The sequence below is a fragment of the Branchiostoma belcheri genome, unplaced genomic scaffold, assembly GCF_001625305.1.
Source record: "Branchiostoma belcheri isolate BF01 breed outbred unplaced genomic scaffold, Haploidv18h27 scaffold159, whole genome shotgun sequence".
NCBI classification, from domain to species: Eukaryota; Metazoa; Chordata; class Leptocardii; order Amphioxiformes; family Branchiostomatidae; genus Branchiostoma; species Branchiostoma belcheri.
Window position 1 is genome coordinate 134,190 of NW_017803035.1, and position 16,182 is coordinate 150,371.

The 16,182-nt window shown below is 40.6% G+C and overlaps 1 protein-coding gene and 1 long non-coding RNA gene across 2 annotated transcripts; one reads left to right on the forward strand and one right to left on the reverse strand.

The window, feature by feature from the left end:
• The first annotated feature begins 8,979 nt into the window (after window positions 1-8,979).
• LOC109465839 lies at window positions 8,980-15,240 on the forward strand. The gene is made up of 10 exons (XM_019763330.1): window positions 8,980-10,521; window positions 10,884-10,951; window positions 11,346-11,458; window positions 11,801-11,910; window positions 12,073-12,189; window positions 12,304-12,396; window positions 12,614-12,714; window positions 13,183-13,338; window positions 14,054-14,173; window positions 14,488-15,240. Exons 1-10 carry the CDS (start codon window positions 10,338-10,340, stop codon window positions 14,764-14,766), a joined length of 1,341 nt encoding a protein of 446 aa, XP_019618889.1. The 5' UTR covers window positions 8,980-10,337; the 3' UTR covers window positions 14,767-15,240.
• Window positions 11,457-14,561, reverse strand: LOC109465842. Its single transcript, XR_002139991.1, has 3 exons — window positions 14,473-14,561; window positions 12,602-12,744; window positions 11,457-11,826 (listed from the first exon to the last, which is right to left on the reverse strand). It is a non-coding gene; the product is annotated as an uncharacterized LOC109465842 (long non-coding RNA).
• Window positions 15,241-16,182: the final 942 nt, after the last annotated feature.

A 16,182-nucleotide genomic window follows, 5' to 3' on the forward strand; every position in this document is an offset into this window, starting at 1 on the left:
GCAGTCTTCTTCCTTAGGCCACACCAATTTAATTTCTTGGTTAACAGATTTTTGTAGAAAAATAATGGAGTGGGCAGGCGAAAAAAAATAAAAACAGGCCTAGGTACATGTATCCTATTATGGCCCAAAATGATACGATAGAAGCCATGAAGTCAACACACCAGGCTGGTTCAAATTTAAACAATGATTTTTGAACTTTTAATGATACCATTATGCTTTGCATTGAAAGATGGAATAACTGTAACAACTAGGAAGAAAAGGATTGTTTTCAACTGTTCAGGGCAAAATATGAGCATTTTGCAGTCAATTCTGAATTTTCATTTTTATTTGCAAATCAGAAAAAAAATGAAGCGGCGAATCCGTTAACCAAGAAATTAAATTGGTGTGGCCTTAGTTCAGACTCATCCTGTTAAAATACAAATAGCTAATGCCAAGGGCTTTTCTAAATGTTACAAGTTGTGCTACAGATCTAGAGGCTGTTGATACACATTGCAAGCATGTGTTGTACAATGTTGCATTTTAGACCTTTTCATGGATCACAGAACTATTGGTAAGGCCACACCAATTTAATTTGTTGCTTCTCAGAGTCGTTCGGAAAAAATATGAAGCGACGGGGCGAAAAAAAATAAAAATAAAAACAGGTCTGCTCACCGTCTAGGCATAGCCCTAAATGCTACGATAGGAGCCATGAAGTCAACACAAATGGCTGGGTTAAAATCTATGGATTTTGAACTTTTAATCAAACCACTGTATTGATAGATGGAAAAACTGTAACATCTAGGAAGAAAAGGACTGTTTTCAACTTTTGGGGGCAAAATATGAGAAATTTTTAGTTGATTCAGAACCAGAATCTTTTTTTTTTGCAAATCAGAAGAAAATGAAGAGGCAAATCCGAGAACCAACAAATTAAATTGGTGTGGCCTAATGAATGTACTTTGCAAATGATGCATCACCATAACAAGGATGCATTATTATGATGACACAGTATGCATAGCTAGCATGTCGGCAGAACGTACTGCATGCGCTTGTGTGAAACCCGTAATGTATTATGATTGTACATGTGCGTAGCATTTCATCAGAACGTCTCATATAAGGCCACACCAATTTAATTTCTTGGTTAACGGATTTTTCTAGAAAAATAATCGGCGGGTGAAAAATAAAAATAAAAACAGGCCTAGGCATCCTATTATGGCCCAAAATGGTACGATAGGAACCATGAAGTCAACACACCAGGCTGGTTCAAAATTTAAACAATGAATTTTGAACTTTTAAAATAAATGATACCATTGCATTGAAAGATGGAATAACTGTAACAATTAGGACGAAAAGGACTGTTTTCAACTGTTCAGGGCAAAATATGAGCATTTTGCAGTTGATTCTGAATTTTTATTTTTATTTGCATTATTATTAATCAGAAAAAAATGAAGCGGGCGAATCCGTTAACCAAGAAATTAAATTGGTGTGGCCTAATGTCATATTTGCACGTGTAAGGTTAACACCCCGTCTGCAGTTTCCAAATTTTGTGTCGGAAAAGGTGTCCTCTGCAACAGCCAAAATTCTAATGCAAAGGTGTCCTAATATCCAATGAAAACCGTAAAAAATCAGGGTTTCAATTCGCGCCGGCGCAGTACGTTCTGCCGACGTGCTTGTCCAGTCCACTCTATGTTGCCATTCACCAATTTCACACTTCCCATAATGCCTAGTAAAGATCACGGATATGACGTAAGACCACCCCCTCCCCCTTCCTTGATGTAATATTTCCAACAAGTTCTATCGACAAACTGGTCACAACTATTGTTTTGAATTATTTATCTAGTATAAAGCGCATGCCATAATTGCATTTTTGTTGGAATGAGAGAAAATGGCGTACCTTCTATCGTTCTATACCTTCTACCGAAGACTCTCCTACTCGCACGGTCGCATTACGTATATCCCCTTCTTACGTCATATCCCATCCATATCCGTGATCTTTACTAGGCATTATGGGAAGTGTGAAATTGGTGAATGGTGATTTTTGTTTGCCCCCAATTTTACCCAGAATTCTCTGTGTTTGATAGCAGGTGAAGGGATTTGTGGGTATTACATGTAAGTAGACAATGAAAGCTGCTGAAAACAAGAATTTAAGAAACAAGCAAATGCATCACTGACGGTATGGAAATGTCATAATGACATTCACTGGTAGAGCCAAAAATGTCTATAAAACGTCTTACAGACATTTAACATTCTCGAAAGTTCTGCACATTTTTTAAACATTTGTAAGAATGTCTTTCCCAGGTCTTTACAGGGTCTTTTTGGGGAGGACTTGCTTGTTGTGTTTTCCATTGTTCATGAGGTGTCTGTCAGAATGTCTTTAGAAAAAACTGTGAAAACTGGCATCCATATGAAAAGCACTACACAAAGCCAAGACAATTTATAGGGCAGGACACCATTAATTAATGGAAAGATGCTAATATCTTTATAAGTGTGCATTGTGCTAAACAAAGGACTGTCTCCTAGGGGTGTCCCTACCTGACGTGTGAAGAGACTATGGATATAAAATGTCCACCTTGGGTTATTTCGATGTCATTTTTCAGTAACTATGTCTACTTAATGTTCTCCTGACTGGCCTTTGTTCAGCAATGTTTAAATCATGTCTAATGTCCGCTAGACGTTTTATAGGCATTTTTGGCTCTACCAGAAATATTTCCATACCATCAGTGACGCATTTGCAAAAAAAGACATTCAGACAGATTACCGGTATGTAAAAATGTTAACTTCTAGCTACAGAACTCAAGTCTTTTCGAAACAAAATGATGAAGTTATTTCTTTTGTCATTGGCATTTGCAGGTGAAAAGCTAAAAATGAAAACTGCCCAAAAATCTAAATTTTAAGCCAAGAATGTCAGTAAAATCTTATGCTTGATTCATGTGGTGACAAAAATGAGAATAACTTTAATTTGTATATTATTTAAGATGGCTAGGTGATTCTACTTATACTCCCCTCTTTTTCATGTAAGGCCACAGCAAGTAATTTTTATGGATGATATTAATTTTCGCCTGATTTTGGAAAAAAAAATAAGAAATTTTGTTGCCCTCTGACAGTGGTCAACATGCCGAAAATGGGCAAAGATGTCTGTTGCCACGCCGGAAGGTGGATGGCAGATAACTATGAAGAGAGGAGACAAGAAAAGGCTCTGATTCAATGTTTTGTTTCTTACTTGGATGATGCAGTGATATGTGATGCTGGCTGTATACATCCCACTGAATCAAAACATTTGTACAATGATTGAGTCAAAGTTTAAAAATGTAGGAACCTTGTTTTTTTCGGCCCGCCTTGTTTTTTTCGCCCGCTCGCATTAGATTTGGAGTCTGTCATCCATAGAATTTACTTGCTGTGGCCTAACACAAGATAACTCAGGGTTTCCCGTAAGAGCATGATCGAGATATGAATATTAATCACTGATTTTAAGTGTTCTTTTTTTGTACGCACAAAAAATATATGCTGGATTCCAAAATTCTCTGTGGAACTGTACTAAGTCTTAGCCCTGCTACTTGGGAATTATCTTTAATCAGAATCTGATGTACAATGAAAGGCCACATCAATTTAATTTCTTGGCTAACGGGTTTTTCTAGAAAAATAATGGAGCAGGCGAGCGAAAAAAAAATGAAATAAAAACAGGCCTAGGCATGCTATTATGGCCCAAAATTGAACGATAGGAGCCATGAAGTCAACACACCAGTCAATTTAAACAAATGAATTTTGAACTTTTAATGATACCACTGCATTGAAAGATGGAATAACTGTAACAGCTAGGAAGAAAAGGACTGTTTTCAACTGTTCTGGGCAAAATATGAGCAATTTGCAGTTGATTCTGAATTTTTTTTTTTTTTTGCAAATCAGAAAAAAATGAAGCGGGCGAATCCGTTAACCAAGAGATTAAATTGGTGTAGCTAAGGATCCAGCAGTGTTTTCTGCAGTGTTGCTTTTGCAACATTTATGATACAAGTACATATTTTTTGTATAGTGAACCTTTTTAACTCTTTGGATTCTCCAACTAGAAAGGAGCACTTTTTTTTTTAATAAATGTTACAAAAACAAGCAATAAACACTGAGAATGATCAGCTCGATCCTAACATCTGCTTGGAGATAATCCCAGAATGCAAATAAAATGCTGCTCACTTGGTTAAAGGAGAGTTGTACTTTCTTAATAACTGAATTTTGCTTTTTTTTATTGTTTTTCAACCAATGCAACACAGCCACAATTTACTTTAAATGTGATTCACATCTGATTCAATGCTATTTTAAATTTATGCTATACACTAACTTCCTTTTAGGATGTTTCTGAAAGTTGCCACTTGTCATATGTTCTTAGGGATACAAAATTTCTATCTTTAACATTAATGTCTTCTTCAACAGGTTTCTATTCAAGTATGTTTTCAGTACTTTATACAGCTCTATGCAAGAGTATTTTCACAAGAAATAAAGTAAGAAATAAGACCAAGGGTTGTGTTTCACATTGTTTATCTGTCAACTTTTCATCATACATGGTAATGATGATGTAATGATGACATTGTATCATTACTTAGGCCACAGCAAGTAATTTTAATGGATGACATCAGCGTGTGCATAAATTTCGCCTGATTTTGGAAAAAAAAATTTGTTGCCTTCTGACAGTGGTCAACATGCCGAAAATGGGCAAAGATGTCTGTTGCCTTGCCGGAAGGTGGATGGCAGATAACTATGAAGAGAGGAGACAAGAAAAGGCTCTGATTTAATGTTTTGTTTCTTACTTTGATGCAGTGATATGTGATGCTGGCTGTGTATATGTGATGTTCCCACTTAGTCAAAACCATTGAGTCAAAATTTTAAAATGTAGAAACCTTGTTTTTTTCGGCCTAAATAGCCTTTTTTTGTTGTTTTTTTGCCTGCTCGCATTAGATTTGGAGTCTGCATGCAGAGGATGTCATCCATAAAATTTACTTGCTGTGGCCTTAATAGTTAAAAGGTATCGAATGCAATTTCAGGGTGGCCAAACAGACAAATTCTGGATGAGGAAATCTGTCTGATACTGACATTTACTGCCATTTCTTAGCACCTGTTCATTATCATTTTAATTGACATACATGTACTTAAAACCTATAAATAGCTAAACCAGCCTACAAAACAAGCAACCGGTTTCTGTCAGCAAAACTGCACATCACAGACATCAATATGCCATGGGATAGGGATGATTCAACTTACTACACTAAAAGAAACCTGAAAATTAACTTAGAAAATCCAGTCTTGAGACCCTGAAATTGCATTGGATGCCTTTAAGTCATTGAGTCACCAGGTAAAGTGACATACAGCATGTATAGTACTAACATTGACAGTAATAACAATATGTAAAACATCCACGAAAGCAATCTTTGAGTAACCTGCCCACTACCATGGGGATACCAATGAGTAAAAATGCTCTTTTTACAAACCCAAAAGTTTAATACACAGCCGACCTTTCGGTGACCATCTGTCACCTTCCTCAGGGCAGTTCTCACTGGTCCACATTGCACTGCAGCACAGGTGTCACTGCTATAGACACATTGCCAGCCTATGACAGCCTGTTTGTATTCCATCTGAAGGCAAGCAAAACACAAACACATGTTAAGGCCACACGAATTAAATTTGTTGGTTCTTGGATTTTTTTTACGACGGCAGAAAAACAAGAATAGGCAGCCTATTATAGCCCCAAATGCTATGACAGAACCATGAAGTCAATATACTATTGCTAGTAGTACCTGCAGCTGCAGGCTGTCTTACAATTCAAACTACTAGTATGAATTTTGAACTTTTTTTTAACAAACAACTGCACTGATGGGAAAACTGTACCAACTAGGAAGAAAACGACTTTCTTCGACTATTGGGGCCAATGTATTGAGCATTTTGGAGTTGATTCAGAACCAGACTTTTTTTGCGAAGAAAAAAAAAAAGCAGGCAAATTCAGGAATCAATTGATTGAATTGGTGTGGCCTCAGACATGAAAAATTACTCTCCGAGCAGAGGTTTGGGTTTTGGGGGTATTTTTAGCGTGTTTTTAGGCTATTTTATCGGGGTTTCTCTTTTGCACTGAATTTTTTTCCCACCAAACCCAACCTCTGCCGGCAGTCAAAGCTTCAATGGGCTATAAACCTAATCACTTCAACACATTTCAGTCGTTCTGCAAGGAGGTGTGAACCAGACGAATGAATAGGCACAGTCAGCACAGCAGGTGGTGTGTGGCCAAATGAATGCCTTTCTGACTGGCTAGATGTGTGATAATCCACCACTGTGACAGTAAAATGGATATCCCTAATGATAATTTGATGGTTCCCGGGGAGGAGCACTGTCACGTTTCTTGAATAGGTTTGCCCCGCCCCGGGGTGAGTGCCGGCAGAGGTTGGGTTTGGTGGGACAAAAGAGAAACCCCGATAAAAAAGCCTTAAAAACGAAGGTTGCACTATAAAATGACCTGACCCTACCACCATAAAAGGCGTAACATAAACAACCGGGGTTCAGTCTGACATAAACCTTCGTGGTGTTCACATCGGGGAGAGAGCTCCCGGTGTAATGAGTGTTTCAAAACCACGTTACACGCTAATATAACAACTCTACTGGTCTTTGTGTGATGAGTATGTGTCAACTTCAAACTGCAAACGTCTCTCAAAAAAAATCACGAACGTAGCGGCAGCCGAACGTTACGGGATAGCTTGCCCCGGCCCGCGGTGCAGTCCCGCACGGCGAAATGTGCCACGGCCGCCGAGTAATTGCCAGTACCGCTTCGGAAAGCCTGATGCCAGTCCCGCTTGTACTGAGGGTTTCACACATTTATAATACATGTGCATCGTTATGCTGTGCAACATTGAATAATTATCCAGAAATATCTTGGTGCAATTTCCAATGTAGTGCCGACATTTGACGGAAAAATAAAGCGACTAGTCAACAATTTGAGTTAGATGCACGGACCGTTACGGGTGACCGTTACTTTCGGCACGGCACTCGCCATTCCCCGAGAGCCAATCTGCACCGCACCGCACCGAACGTTTGTTGGTGTTTGTAGTCTAGTACATAATTCATCACGGAGAGTAAGCGGTTATTCCGTCAGTGAAACAGTTCTACTAGTAGTAAGTTAGTGGAAAATGGGAACAGGGAAAATGGTTGTCCTAAGTTGTTTTTATAATAAAAATGCATGTGATCGCTATCAAGCAGTTTCGATTTTTCTGTTGCTTTGTCACGTTAGAATCTATAGAATTGTGCTCTTGTACATGTGCTATCTAAATAATAGCTCAACGACAGTCAGTAGAATCGTTACCTTTTGCCCCGTCATGTTGTTTGAATAAAAAATTCAGCTCAAACATGTCAAAAACTGTTGCAAACTTTCAAACTCCAGATCTCAACCGAAATATGCTAATGACTTCCTGTTTACAGTTCGAAGGTCGCGACCTCTGACCGTCTTATAACACGTTGTCTTGTTTACGCGCCAAAGATGCGCGCCAAAAAGAAAGAAGGAATCACATAAATCTTATGATCAACAGAACCGCTTACCTTTCAATGTCACTTCAAACTTACCTGAAGCTGTCGGTCAACTTCTATCTGGTCCATGTGACAATCGGCGTCTCACCAAGACATTACAATGTTGATGTACTAACACATACAGCAGTTTATGTTGTATGTTTTTCAATGCATACATAGTTTTTAATAATTTTGTACGAAACAAATGAAATGAATATTGATACGATACAGCTCTTTGATGATCATGTGGTGGCCCTGAAAAGGGCCAGGGTAAGACAGGTGGCCCTGAAAAGGGCCGGGGTAAGACAGGTGGCCCTGAAAAGGGCCGGGGTGAAACTGAAAGTGGTATATTACTATAGCCACTTGTGTCCGAGGTAAGGCTTCCCGGGCGGGTTGGGGAACTTGGCGCGAACAAGTTTTAGGACACATTTTGGCATGATGTCCCTGGCAGATCCGCGTCCGGTGGTGACCAGCCGCCTGACGTCGGGAGCCCGTTCTGCGTCCTCGGCTAGTCGCCGCTCCCTCTTTGCGCGGTACCGGGCGTCGTACCAGGGACTGGGGTCCATGTTGGCCATGATCGCCCAGAAGTTTTTGTACTTCTCTTTCCTCAGGCCCGCGTTTGCCTCACAGGCTGGTTGCTCCCCCAGCCACAAAGGCTCAGGGGTGGTGACACATGGCCTGCAAAGGCAGCGCCTGCATTCCTCCACCCCGTCTGCCTGAGGGATGAGGTTAGCGGGACCAGCCTGATCCGCGTCGTGTTGGGCTGGTGGGTCGTCCTGGACTTCTCCGGCTGCGGGGGGTGGCGGGTCGTCCTGGTCGGAATCTGGGTCGGGATGCACTTCTCCGGGCGGTGGATCGGCCGGGAGATCGGGGTGGGGATGGTGTGGGCCACTGTTGACCTCCACCACGTCTCCCTCCTCGAACCCATAGTGCTGGATAAATCCCCTGATGTACTCCTCGCCCGCTGGTGTAACACACAACGTAATGTGCCGTCTGTCCGCCATCTTCTCAACACTGCACAATGATGATTTTGGTGGGAACAGGAAGTCAATGACGTTTCTTCCGCTTTTCTGACCTTTCGCGACTAGGTGTTAGACTGGACACGAGAACTGTGCCATGAACAATACTTTCCTAGTATCGAGGTCAACTTTTTCGACATGTACAACTGTTTTGTACTAAAATAAAGTTATCTTTTTCACAAGCGTCTGTCATATTTCAATTACTAACATACACAACATTCAGCAGTGATCATTACTGTCACTTTATAAAAAAAAATATCAGGTCCCATCATACCTCGAAAGAGTTTATTATAAAGACAAAAAAGCGCCAAATTCAGTCCGCCAAAAGTTTCCGAGAGGTTCACAGCTCGGTGTCAGTATGGCGGAGGGTCAGCCGCGTGGACCACTGACAACCCTCAACCGAGGAGCTCCTTGCCTCAACCGCGGCCCACTGAAGAAGAGGCGGTTGGGGGCAGACGGGACGTATAAGGAGACTACGCGAAACATTCGTAAAAGTTTTGACTGTATGTTTCCTGGTACACTGGAGGAGGCACAGGCTGCCAAGGCTGAAATGACCGCCAAAATAACTCAAGTGAAGGAGTTGATGGGCAGCGTTCAAGATACGACTACGACCGAGATGATGAGGTCTCTGCTCGACTGCTACCTGTGGACGCACGGCCGGAACACTTCGTCATCCTCATCCCCATCCCCGCACTGCGACTACCAGCGCTGCGAGGACGACAGGCGGGAGCAGCAGCTTTTCATCACCGCGCAAGACTCCCTGAAACACCTCCTACAGACAGCCCGCCACCACTCAAGCCGCTGCAAAGAGGACCTCCGGATAGACAGCCTGCTTCTCCGGGGACACACGGGGATTGTCAAGCTCAGATGCCGCCGGGGCTGTTCACACCAATGGACTTCATCGCCGCATATCGGTCAACCTTTTTTGGTGAACCTGAGGTGAGCAAATATTTTGAAAATTTATTTTCATGGAAGGTCTTCGTAATATATTATAAGGGTGCGTCCAGTTGGGTTTGTCCATTTCTAATGCGCTGTGTCTGTTCCATTATTTTTGGGAAGTAAATGTTTACACAGACTTTACTACGAACGTCCCGTCCGTGTATCTGCTTGGAGATTTTCGTGGTGGGATTTTACTTTACCAAGCAGAGGTTTGTTATATTTTTGGTGTGTTTTTAGGCTTTTTTTATCGGGGTTTCTTTTTTGCACTGGATTTTTTTTTCACCCAAACAAACCACCAATGACATCATGTCCTTGTGTGTACGAAGTGCGGGGAGGGAGGGGGTAATAATAGTCAGGTTTGTCCCTTTCTCGAATTCTCTGTTCCATTGTTTGACCTCCAAGTGATTTTTCAACACCTTTCTCTGGACATTTTCCATTGTCTGATCTTCAAGTAAATGTTTACAGACATACTATAATTAATAAAAAATCCGGTCCCTGTATCTGCTTGGAGATTGTGCTGGCCGGATTTTACTGTGTACGAAATCTCTAAGCAGATGTTAGGGGGTATAGTTGGGTTTGTCCCTTGCTCTGCATCTAGTCCATTGTTTGATCTTCAAGTGAAGACATGTTTACCGGTCCCCGTATCTGCTTGGAGATTCTGTTGGTCGGATTTCATTGTGTAGGAAGCAGATGTCTCCAAGCAGATTGAGGCATAGTTCTCGAGAAAAAAAATAACACGCTACATAGTCACAATCTTGCCTCCATATCATTTCAACATTATGAGAAAGTAAATGAAATAAAATATGGTTATACTCTTTCACAACCAAATCACAACCAAACTAATATAACTTTGCATAAATCATTGTTTCACAACATATGCAGAAGGCTAGTTATTTCCTGATCTTTTTTTCTAAATACATGTACATGTATTTACATGACACCTTTTTTCTCCCCAGGATGGCACATGCCTACATGTCCAGCGGCATTTTGCCAAACCAGTATGAACGCATATGTACCAATGGTGGAATTGGCATGATATCCGAAGAAAACCAGAAGAAAAGTAAGAAATCATACTTCTTTCTACTACATACTACTAGTATTAGTACATTTGTAATTCAGAGTTGTGCGAGTGTATTTAGTGGTATAAAAGGCAAAAGTAACAGAAGACATACAGATTCTATTGTGCTATTCAGAATACTAGTAGCATGTCATATTTACATGACAGTGTAAATCATATACTAGTATTACAGTCTATTTCATTGTAAATAAGACAATACAAAAGACATACAAGTGTTTATGTTCCAAGATTTGACCTATAGTCTCTTTCACTTTGAAGTGATACATCTCATCTTAGCATTAAATATCTACAGTATGTCAGGTAATAAGATATTTGATTATTTGACACCTATTGCTCTTTTCCAGGTATGATACTGTATGGACAAGTCGTACGTGAGAAGAAGGAGGCTTCGATGCTGAATGCAATGAATGAGGTTAGGCAATTATTCTTAGCATCAGACTCTTTTATTGTGGAAATAAATTCTGTAATATTATGAACAGGTACCTGGTAGTCGCCTAGTATCACAACAGATCGATTGAGCACTGACTGTTTTTTTTTCAGGTCATACACAAGTAACTACTTTACCCAAACCTTTTCTGCTGTACGTGTTACTAGTGCTATGGTTCAGAAAGTGGGAAGAGAGAAAAGTTGAGTAAACGTGGTAAAGACAGTGATAACGTTACCTTTAATAGGCACGCCATGCAGGAGAGAAGTTATGTCCTGGTCTTTGCATGTTCACTCAATGTTTGTATGAGAAATTGTCTTGATATGTACAAACTGAAGACAACACACATTATAATTTACAATTGACTTCTTGGCTCTCACAGGAATCAGAGCGGCGCATCAGTGACAACAAACAGTTGCTGAACATTGTCACTGATGCGCGCCATGCACAGCGCCGGAATTCACATAGATCCGACATCATGGCATTGGGCCAGAGGTAGGGTAATCGCCTAACTATTGATATTTCACATTTGATGATAGTACCAACACAGACTTAGCAGACCACCAAGTATTTTTTTAAAACCCAGTACTAATGGTAGTAGTATTCATTCAGAGTTTTTATGAATTTCCTACTTACTCTATTCCTTTTTGTTCTGTCAACATCTATATAAACCCTACTGTCAACCCTATTGAAATGCATCGGTACTGTGGAATTTATTCTATGATGCATTCTGTCATGTATTGCACCACTATGTTTCATAACATGATTACACAGCTGAAAACCTATAACTACATCCTGATCTTCATCTTGTCAACTCTTCCAACCTCTTCTTCACAGCAATCACCGTGTCCTGGCCCACATGCCTGTAACAAAAGAAGAAGAGCGGTCGTCCCAGAAGCATGAGTTCGTGGGGACTGGGAGGCTTTATCAACATTTTGACGGACTAGGTTTGTATATAGGTTCTTTACATCTCATCCTTCACTGACAACAATGTAACAGTGTTAGCATAGCAACGGAACACATTGTTTGAATCATTAGTCTAGCTCAACCGTAGCAATGCTTTTACTGTGCCACTAACTTTATCATGTTATTCTCCTATGTTGAAACAGGCGTGCAGATTGTTGATCACGCGCACGACCGGAGTGCCGTGATCAACAAACTAATCCGGGAGAGGCCGCAGTACCCCGATGGCAGCAAGACGAACAACTCAAATGACACCTGGCACGGTAAGCTAACATCTACCACTCGTATACATGGCAATGTGTCTATATATTCTGTGGGGGGCAGGAAATAGTTCACTGTTGTGGCAATGAATACTATGTATTTTACATCCATTACAGCAACGAAGGCCATCGCAAGGAAATTCAAGAAAGTGTCCAGTGGAGCCAGGAGGAGCCAAGGAGTGACCTGGCACCCGCAGCTGGCAGATAAAGGTATTTTTCTGCATATCGAACAATCAAAATTGCCGGAGGTAATTTGTCCCAATATGTAAAATGGCAATATGTAACTCAAAACATAATGTCCCATTGGGAACAGAATGAACAGTAGACAAACCACTGGGTAAAATTGGAGAAAATACATTTACATGAATCTTATTTGTATAACATAGTAAATAAAAGCTGAATAACATGATTCTACCTGTACGTGTAGGCGCACCAGTAAAAACCCACTTTTACTGGTGCATGGCACGCTGCGGGGGCAGTGAGCAGGTGCTGAGGGACCTGCTCCTCAACATCGTGGAGCACTATCAAGTGAGTCTTTTTGGACAAGCACCAAATGTCCTGAAATAAAATAAAATACAAATTTGTTATCATGGTATTTATATGTACACAGGTTTGGTACAGCAAGAATAGTTTTGTGCAGCATACATATGCTCTCATTTGAACTGAATTTATGTAGTGTATACAGGCATACTACTAGTATAACAAGGAGTACAGTGTATTTGAATTCAATTATAAAATCACACCAACATTTCATAGCTAATGCATTTTGACTGCACTGAAGCTTGTGCAATAACTTTGTTACCTCTATTCTATGTTGCTACCGTAGACAACTCTACTAGTCTTAGGTAGCATATATTTTCCAATCATTACAGAAAGCAAGACCCTTCCCTAGTCATTGTTAATGATATAACCTAAGGCAACAGCCTTTTCTATTCAAAAATTCAAGTGACAGAGTCAATTATCTTGTTCAGCTCATAACTTCACACATGCCCACAGAACCAACATGAGAACTGCCACCGAGAGTCGAGGTGTAGAACTGATGCAAACTACCGCCCAAAACGGCTCATCTTGACGGACCAGCGGGCGGTAGAGATGCTCCGAACCTTCATAACAAAACAAGATGTCTACAAGAATGCCAAGGACTACGTGCTGGTAAGATTATCATTAATATTACCATACATCTAAAACAGGTTGTTGCCGTGCTATGCTGTTCATGTTTGAAAATGCCAATCACATCTCAACAACAACCAGATTCTATATAGACAATTAGAGTGACTGCACAGTGATTCTTTATGTACAGCTCCTCTTATGAATCTTAGTAATCCCCCTGTTTAGTAGGTGTGACCTGTCTTGGTCTACTGACTGCAGGGAACCACATGTAAGTTGTACATGTATATTTGTACAAAGATTAATCATACATGGTGATATTCCTTTCAGCTATTTCTCAATGCAGTCATTTTAGACCACATCAGTTTGATTTGTTGGTTCTCAGATTTTTCAGAAAAAAACATGAGAAGCGACAAGGCGAAAGAAAAAGAACAGCTAAAACAGACCTACACATCCTGTGATGCCCCAAATGCCATGAAGTCAACATGCCAGGCTGATTTGTAATTTGAAAACAGTGACTTTAAAACTTTTAATCAAACCACTGCATTGATAGATGGAAAAACTGTAAGTGTAACAAGTCTGAAGAGAAGGGACTTCCTTCCACTGTGGGGGCAAAATACACATGTATCATCATTTTGGGGTTGATTATGAGGTTGAAGTATTTTTTTTGTAACAAATCTAAAAAAATGAAGTGGGCGAATACATGAACGACCAAATTAAATTGTGTGGCCTTACCATGCCTTTGAAATTACCGTTTCAGTGCAAGGATACACTATATGTTGAGTCCTTCAACAATAGCTGTCTACAGTACGTTGACAAGCGGATTTTTTTCGGGGATGTCAACTACAGTCTGCGAATGGGACTCGCCGTGCTAGATTGGGTATGTAGCCACAGTGTCTGATTCATGTGTGTGTATATTATGTACTCTCATCAAACATTTGACCCCGCATAAATAATACTACATGTATCTTATATCAGCATCACAAGCTGTGACAGATAATCATAGTACATAAAATAGCTTGTCACATCAACTAGTAATCAGATACACATATATACATGTACACATAGATAGATAGATATAGATATATATATAGAAAGAGAGAGTGAGTGAGTGAGTGAGTGAGTGAGTGAGTGAGTGAGTGAGTGAGTGAGTGAGAGTTATAACAAGTGGATTTGTACCTTTTTTTTTTACAGAATGAACACGTGGACAGACCAGCCACATCGAGGTACCTCAGATACACCGTGACCAATCCCCGCCGTAACGAGGGCCAGAGGGTCCTCACTGCCAAGACCTACAGGTTCCTGCGTGACCTCCTGCTGACATTCCTGGACAGGGTCCGGGCACTGGAGCGCCTGCCTCCCCTCCCCCCAAGGCGCAGGCAACGCCAGCAACAGCAGGAGCTTGAGGATGGTGACCGATACACGGACACCGACAGCGGGAGTGATTACTCTGAAGATGAACAGGATGTGTAAATCAGTAATGTAGGTGCTGGTATAAGTGCAGGATTGCCTGCGTGCTTCTGTATTAGTACATTGTAAGTCAGAGATCCCCTTGTAAATGGTATAAGTGCAGGATTGCCTGCGTGCTTCTGTATTAGTACATTGTAAGTCAGAGATCCCCCTGTAAATGGTATAAATGCAGGATTGCCTGCGTGCTTCTGTATTAGTACATTGTAAGTCAGAGATCCCCTTGTAAATGGTATAAGTGCAGGATTGCCTGCGTGCTTCTGTATTAGTACATTGTGAGTCAGAGATCCCCTTGTAAATGGTATAAGTGCAGGATTGCCTGCGTGCTTCTGTATTAGTACATTGTAAGTCAGAGATCCCCCTGTAAATGGTATAAGTGCAGGATTGCCTGCGTGCTTCTGTATTAGTACATTGTAAGTCAGAGATCCCCTAAATGTAAATGGTATAAGTGCAGGATTGCCTGCGTGCTTCTGTAGTAGTACATTGAGGATTATTATGAAACAGCCAGATCGTTTGTAAATACATTGTAACATAAAGTTACTCTATCTGTGAACTCTGTAAGCTTAGTGTAAAAATTGTTGCCTTCATGAATTTATGTGTTACTTCCTAACATGCAGTATTTCAAGGTCAACTCACTAACAAAACCAAGTCCAGGATTTCTCCACCGCACATGCATGTCTAGATGTCCAATGACGTGAAAGTAAAACGTGATTTCAGATTTGTGATGTAATCAACATAACATTAGATTCATGGAACAGAACGATTTTCTTCGATCCATATTCTTCTTCGGAAGCAAATGGGAAAAATTCGCCGTAGAAAACAAATCTAACAATAACATACTTTCACGGGCGGAAAAAAAAACACGACCAAAAACAAAACATCTTGACAGAGGACGAATGCTCAAATATGTCCCTAAAAATAGTAAAAAAAAATTGATAAAGCGAAACGCTAACGTTACAGTTGTACTAGAATGACCTACCAGAAATAATTTTTTTGTTTACAATGTGCCGACATGCCCCCCTCCCATCTTTACCGGCGTCAGTAACGTTACAACTTACAGATCACCCAACTTACATAATTCTCGCTTCAATTTTGTGGTACAAAAAAAAAAAAAAAGCAGACAACTCAAGTCAATAAAAATCTGCAGTAACATGTTCCCGTTGTGACATTTACACGTTTTGGGCCTACTTCTAAGAAGTACAAATTTACATAAATAAACGAACGAAGACATTCAAACCTTCTATATCAAAACAAACAACTGCAGCGTAAATGAACGTCTTTACCCACCTGATCAGGCCTAGGGAAGCTCCGGGTCCACGCCAGCTTTTCTAAATAGCGTAACGGTATTCCTTCGCGTATAAACATGGTTCTAAACATGGCGAACAATGTCGGTAACTTTGTCAAGGCTTGTTGTCGTCACGT

Coding starts and splice junctions, on each gene's coding strand:
- LOC109465839 (XM_019763330.1), top strand. CDS start 10,338: ATGCAGAAGGCTAGTTATTTCCTGATCTTTTTTTCTAAATACATGTAC. Junction 10,952..11,345: donor TGCTGAATGCAATGAATGAG/GTTAGGCAATTA, acceptor TGGCTCTCACAG/GAATCAGAGCGGCGCATCAG. Junction 12,397..12,613: donor CCCGCAGCTGGCAGATAAAG/GTATTTTTCTGC, acceptor CTGTACGTGTAG/GCGCACCAGTAAAAACCCAC.